The sequence below is a fragment of the Nyctibius grandis genome, chromosome 2 (genome assembly GCF_013368605.1).
Source record: "Nyctibius grandis isolate bNycGra1 chromosome 2, bNycGra1.pri, whole genome shotgun sequence".
Lineage (NCBI taxonomy): Eukaryota > Metazoa > Chordata > Aves > Nyctibiiformes > Nyctibiidae > Nyctibius > Nyctibius grandis.
This window is the reverse complement of record NC_090659.1, coordinates 117,775,973-117,782,525: the sequence shown is the minus strand read 5'-3', so window position 1 is coordinate 117,782,525 and position 6,553 is coordinate 117,775,973. Positions and strand designations below refer to the sequence as shown.

The window sequence follows — 6,553 nt, the reverse complement described above, 5'->3', positions numbered from 1 at the left end:
ATAAAGTGATGCTGCTCTGTTAAGATGCACTGGAATGATGCCTATTTGTGCCAGCTAAGTGCCTGACTCCCACTTAAATGTCTTCTTCTCAGCAAAATAAAGTAAAGGGGGTAAAGAAGAAATAAAGGAAGTTGGATCAGCTATTGGATGGAGGAAAAAAAGTTGCTCCTCAGAACCAGAAAGTTTTAAAGTGCCTGTTTTGACCTCTAGCCCTTCCATGGCAACTATGAGCAGAGTTGAAAACATCTGTGGGGAGGAAAGATGGGGAAAGGAAGGGGAAATTAAATTTGGATGTTTCAGATCCTCCCCTTTGGAACATACTGAAACCATACTGCAGCTCCTGCAAAGTTTCTACCTGCACATGTGATGCAAAAAGCCACAGCGATGAAGGCTTCGTTCTTCCTCTGCTGTACATCTGGCCTGATCCTGCTTTCAGTGACATCAGTGCAAACAAGTGTGACTCCAGGGAATGTACTCAAAGGATGACAGTCAACCAAACATACTCTGGGACCTCTGAATTGGGTTTCAACCTGCTGCATTGTAAATTAATCAGTAAGAGCATCTGAACGTTTGAAGCGTTTGACATTCAGGGCATGCGAGTGCAGACTGAGTGCAACTTCCACGTTGAGTGCGTGGTGTAATAAAAGATCATATCCTGTCTGCTCCTGTTAATTACTTTTCTTGCTCCATCTTTCTGGCTGCATAAATCACACTTATTTTGCAAACTCACTGAATGCTGAATCAATGCGAGATAGAGAGTTCTCCACGTACAGCTGTTTGCTTGTCAAAAGGCTGTAATTTACATCACGGCAGAGTCTGCTCACAAGTGCTACACAGTTGTGCTCACTTTTCCATAGGTTAACTTACATCTTTCCCCATATTCCACCCTCTCTTCCATTCACAGTGGGAATATTCACATCCATTACAGAAGCAGGCTAGAGAGAGTAATGCTCTATACTTTAAATACAGAACCCCAATTCTGCAATGCATAAAATCTTTACTATAGAGTGTCTCCACCCCAAAGCCATGAGATTTGCATACCAACAAAAGCAAGAGGTCTTTGTAATACACTATGTTTTGTCATGTGGATTAACCTGGGGTTTGGTTTACTGGTACAGCTTCAGAGGACTGAAGTGGAAGAAGTTCAAACATTCCACAGATTCTTTTTCCATCACCTTTTAAAGCAACTGTGTCTCTCCCCAGCTTCTGTACTTTTTAATTAACAGAAACAACTCCAAAGAATCACCACTGCCACAAATATTGTGCGAGCGCATTTGGCTTTGAGCATAAGTACTTATTATTTGTTGGTATACTGCTGCATCCATCATTTTCCAAAGTCTTAAATAATCATAAATAAGAAAATCTGTGCTACTCTTTGGTACATTTCTGTCTGTTTAAACCACAGCTGAACTTATAAGTTGTAGAAACAAAAAATTGCACTTTTATCTTCTAGACAGTCTTGCTAGTCCAACAGACTTTCAGCTGAAGGATTCTTTATTATACTCAAACCTTGTCCCATAAGAGTTGCTGCTGTTGCTCAGTTTATGAAGTATCTTAGAGATTTTGTTTGGTCCACAACAAAAAACTCCAACAGTCTTCCTGTTTAAAAAAAAAAAAAAAGAAAAAAAGTTATGACATTGCAAATAAACAGTAACTTCTAACGGTAGACAGAATTGGATTCTGGCCTCACTGTATTATACGTAAGCCAGCTATGCATAGATTTTAAGGTGAGATCATGTAGTTAGTCTTACTGAAGCCACTAGATCTCTCCCAAGCATCCCCACAGCAAGCCCTATTACTTATTTGACAAAGAAAACTCATAGAAAAAGGACCTCACCTTAGTCTCTACATATCAAGTGATGAAAAATTACTACTTCCCACTCTAATATTTTCCATGATTAATCACTTTTTTTTTTTTGTTAAAAATGTGTCTCACTGTAATGACTTCATTAGTGTAACTCCTGATTTACACAGGCAGGAGATCTAGTCACTAATGGTGATTCGTTACACTAACAAAAACAGAGTACTACTAACCCATGATTATTTCTGGCAGCAGTAGAATAAATTTACTGCTTTGCTTTAGTTTCACATCAGCATGCAATCTTCCCTTCAGCAGCTGTATTGGAAAGCCTTATGAAAAGCCAAACACAGAATATGATCCTTGTTCATCATTCACAGCGACCAGCCAGGATTCATCAGTTAACCTGACTTTTTCACACCACTCCACCGACAACAGCTCTTTGCTCTCTGGTCACCTTAAACACAGGCTGTGAGTCAGACTCATGGTCATACAGCATCTAAGGGCTCAAAGCAGTACCCTGCATCAGAACAGGGCACATCCACAACAGGAGGACTGAGCCATTCATGATATTCATCATCTCCCTTTTTTTGAAAGGAGAAGGGAAAGGAGGGAGCAGGAAAAGAAGATGCAGTGTTTTCTCTTCTACACCATGAAAAAAAAAATCTTCATCTTTCTGCTGAAATTGTGCCACTACAGAGAAAGATCTTAAAGATTTACTGGGATGGAGAGACAGCACGCAAGAGGGAACATGGCTCTACCTATTGTGATCTACAGCACTCACCAAGAGGCTGGAGACTTGAGTCCTGGTCCCTGCCTCCAGGACAGTTTCAGTATTTTATCCAATAATTATTTAATATAAAATATCTTAGTACATGCAGCGTAATCAAATGTACAGTTTAAAGCTGCCTGTGTATGTGTTTGGTGAGAGAAGGGAACTAACAAATATAAGGAGAAATCTTTGATGCACACTGTCAGGTGCATGTGCCTGATGCTAGGCAGCAGCTCAAATAGCACGGCAGCCCACGCTGTACCAGTGCACAGCAACACTGGCATGGCACAACTGAGGACTCAAATATCAAAAAGTGGCAATGTGCGCTTGCAGCCCAGAAGGCCAGTCGTATCCTGGGCTGCATCAAAAGCAGCGTGGCCAGCAGGTTAAGGGAGGGGATTCTGCCCCTCTGCTCCGCTCTTGTGAGACACCACCTGGAGTACTGCATCCAGCTCTGAGGTCCCCAACATAAGAAGGACATGGAGCTGTTGGAATGAGTCCAAAGGAGGGCCACGAAGATGATCAGAGGAATGGAGCACCTCTCCTATGAAGACAGGCTGAGAGAGTTGGGGCTCTTCAGCTTGGAGAAGAGAAGGCTCTGGGGAGACCTCATAGTAGCCTTCCAGTACCTGAAGGGAGCCTACAGGAAAGCTAGAGAGGGACTTTTTACAAGGGCATGGAGTGATAGGATGAGGGGGAACAGTTTTAAATTGAAAGAGGGTACATTTAGATTAGATATTAAGAAGAAATTCTTGACTGTGAGGGTGATGAGACACTGGCACAGGTTGCCCAGAGCAGCTGTGCATGCCCCCTCCCTGGCAGTGTTCAAGGCCAGGTTGGATGGGGCTTTGAGCAACCTGGTCTAGTGGAAGGTGTCCCTGCCCATGGCAGGGGGGTTGGAACTAGATGATCTTTAAGGTCCCTTCCAACCCAAACCATTCTATGATTCCATGATCACAAAGTTACACAGGTAACCACAACAGTGCCCTTGTGCAGGCACCTTACAACACTGACTTTAATTGCCTTCAGTTACACCATCTCTCCTATCAATCCATGGCAAATATTCATAACTCATACCTTTCTCACCCATATGTATATCTATTACACTTTCCTGTCCTGGCAGCACTCCTTTTAATGGCAAGGGGTGTTGAGTTGGTGGCTGCATTTGCAGAAATAATGAGAACGCTATTGCTCGTTTCTCTCAAGTAAGATTCCGCAGCACTTGCAGGTTCTGAACACCCTCTAATCTGCGCACAGTGAAGAAAAAGGGTGCATGAGCTGCCAGTAAGAATCTATCTTCTACTGTGCATTTAATTGAGACAATTAATGTTGTTGCTTGTTTTCATTAGTCTAATTAGTACAGATAACTGATAAATAAAACCCGAAGAGTTCATCCATTTCTCTCCCCTTCATTACATATATATATATATAGCTCCCGAAGCACAGACATGTCTAAGCAGCACACACTGCTAATGTGTCCCCATCCTAGCAACATCATTCCAAGGTACACAGAATTTTTGGCTACTAAACAGAATCACAGAGAGGTTAAATGATTTGCCTGGGGTCACAGAAGAGACCTGTGGGTGACTAAGAAGGTCTCCTGAAGCCCAGCTGAGCCACTGCTCCATGCTGTAAGCCAGAAGCTCTCAAACTGCCTTCTCGGGATACCCACAATCAGCATCTCTTCTGGACATCCCTCCATGTATCACTCAACTCCCACAGTTCACACCCCACATCCTCCCTCACCTACGCCCCCCACTTCCCTGCTTGCAGATACCTTCCTCCCTGCCTAGCTTGGCTCCTGCCCGGTTGCTGTGACACAAGCAAGCAGGCAGCTCAAAGCACCCACTACACGGAGCAGCACGCTACTACGCTGAGCCGATGGGCTTTAATTGCTTATCACTTGTTTGGGACAATGGCTGACCTTGTCAAATTAAAATAGATGGCTAGGTATTGCTGAGGCATAATGTCTGAAAATCTTTTAAATAACATGTTTACAATTTAGGAAACTGTGTTATAGACCATTCTTTGTAATAATTATAACCATTAATATAGGATTTTACTCATTCAGAGCACTAAGCAAATAACTCTTCAGTGTTCCTATGGGATGAAGAGGTCAGCAGATATTCTTACATTCTTTTTAGGAACAGCGGTAGGTGAGGGAGAGGTGAAATACTTTGCTACCTAGAGAGGACAGAGTCAGGACTTGAAATGTTCCAGTTTTAAATCCCATATTCATTCCTAGAGTGAGATTTCTCCTTTACAGTGCACAAGAAATGCATCATGGTGCTCCACGCCTTCCTCTCCTACAGATATTCATGTCTTTTTCTAGGTCAGAATCCATCTGGAAAAAAAGCACACGTCCATTTGAACTAAGCAAAATGGAGAAAGCATGGCAGCCAAGGCATGGTGTAAGCTTTTCATCCAGGAGACAACTGAACAGGAACAAGATTGCTGCTCCATCCCCAAAGAGAGAGCATGAAAAACAAGACAAATAATGTATTATATAAACTGTCCCAATACACATCCTTGGGACTGCGGATGCCATATAAAATGTCAACAGTAGATGGCACACGTCTGCTCCTCTTAGTCCAGAAGAAAGAACCAGGAGCCTGATGCTGGGTTGTCCCAAGTCATGCTCTGAAGGTCTGGCAAAGCTCAGACATTTACAAATGCACTTTGCGTATTTGGGACCCAAACAGCAACAACAGCAACAATTCACAAACCACAAACCAATCAGATGGCTAAACCGATGAGAGGTTTGCCAGCTGTGTGTTTATTTATGCACAGCTTTTACTAAAATCACAAGATAAAAAATGGAAAATATCTTGGCTGCCCATAAACAAGCCCAAGGGGATGATTGCAAATACATGTGAAAGCCTGAACACTGGCATCAGATGCTGGAAATAACTTGGTTGCCCTGTTTGTTTTTTTTAAATTTTATTTTATTTTTTGGTCTGCTTATTGCAGCAGGGTCATTTAGGTGGAAAGTTAATGAGAAATAAGAACTGAAATAAAGTTAGTAGGAGAACAGGAAATTGGACTATAGAGAAAAATGGAAGTTCCCATCTCATCTAGGGAAATAGGGAGAATATTTACCTACCACAGGTAAGTTTCTGCAGGACAGTTGAGTTACAGGTTGCACTACTGTCTATCACGTTACATGTAACTACGTCTATAGATACAGACCTATATCCATAAATGCTGCTAAAGGGGTGACAAAGGGTGAGGAAACCTACATCTTGGCAAGCTGCAGGATAATCAGATGAATCAGAACATTATTTAGTTACTAAAAGACACCTTGCTTGGAAATGGTGTCACAATTTAAAGACTTGATGTGGAAATGCAGAGGAAATGGTACTTGAAGTCTAATTGGGAGTAATGCGATGGAAAGCACAAAAGAAAAAGCAAGCATGACTACCACTAATAGCTTCATCTCTATTATGTGCACTTACAGCCTTGCAAGGAAGTGGCAGAAACCTCATCATTTTCATCTTTTAAAACTGCATTCACACAGGTAAACAAAAAAGTCATTAGAATGGAGCATAAAAGGTCAACAGTCCTTTGTGCAGAGCACTCTGAGACAGAGAGTCAACTTGCTTCTCCGAACTCTCTATTTCCCTTTCTTTCCCACGGTTCTTTACTACAAAGCCCTTCTCTAAGTTATACTTGTTTGCACAGTGTGAGAATCCTACTAGGGATGTCCCTCTGTAGCAGCCTTTGGGGCATCCTGGCAAGGGACCCTGTCCACAACATCCTCTATGACCTGAATCCAAGACACTTATTGTCAGCAGCTTACACTGCCAATTGTGATACATATTGGTGCTCAACACTTCTCAAGAGCCAGAGCTCAGTGTCCCCTAGTCATATCCAGCCTCAGAAGAGAAGAGTCAATAAGCCATGGGCAGATGTTCACTTTGCAAGTGCAAGAGAGGATAAAATGTTCTTGAGGGAAAGTTCTGCAAGTGAATGGGATCATGAGA

The 6,553-nt window shown here is 42.4% G+C and overlaps 1 protein-coding gene across 2 annotated transcripts in view; it reads right to left on the bottom strand.

Annotated features, from left to right (window-relative positions):
- Positions 1–514: 514 nt before the first annotated feature.
- Positions 515–6,553, bottom strand: part of NOX4 (NADPH oxidase 4) — a 116,064-nt gene continuing 110,025 nt past the window's right edge. For both annotated transcript variants that reach the window (XM_068422814.1, XM_068422805.1), the window contains one exon: positions 515–1,599. In XM_068422814.1, coding sequence (XP_068278915.1) covers positions 1,479–1,599 — 121 coding nt within the window. In that variant the 3' untranslated portion in view covers positions 515–1,478. The remainder of the gene's footprint in view (positions 1,600–6,553) is intronic.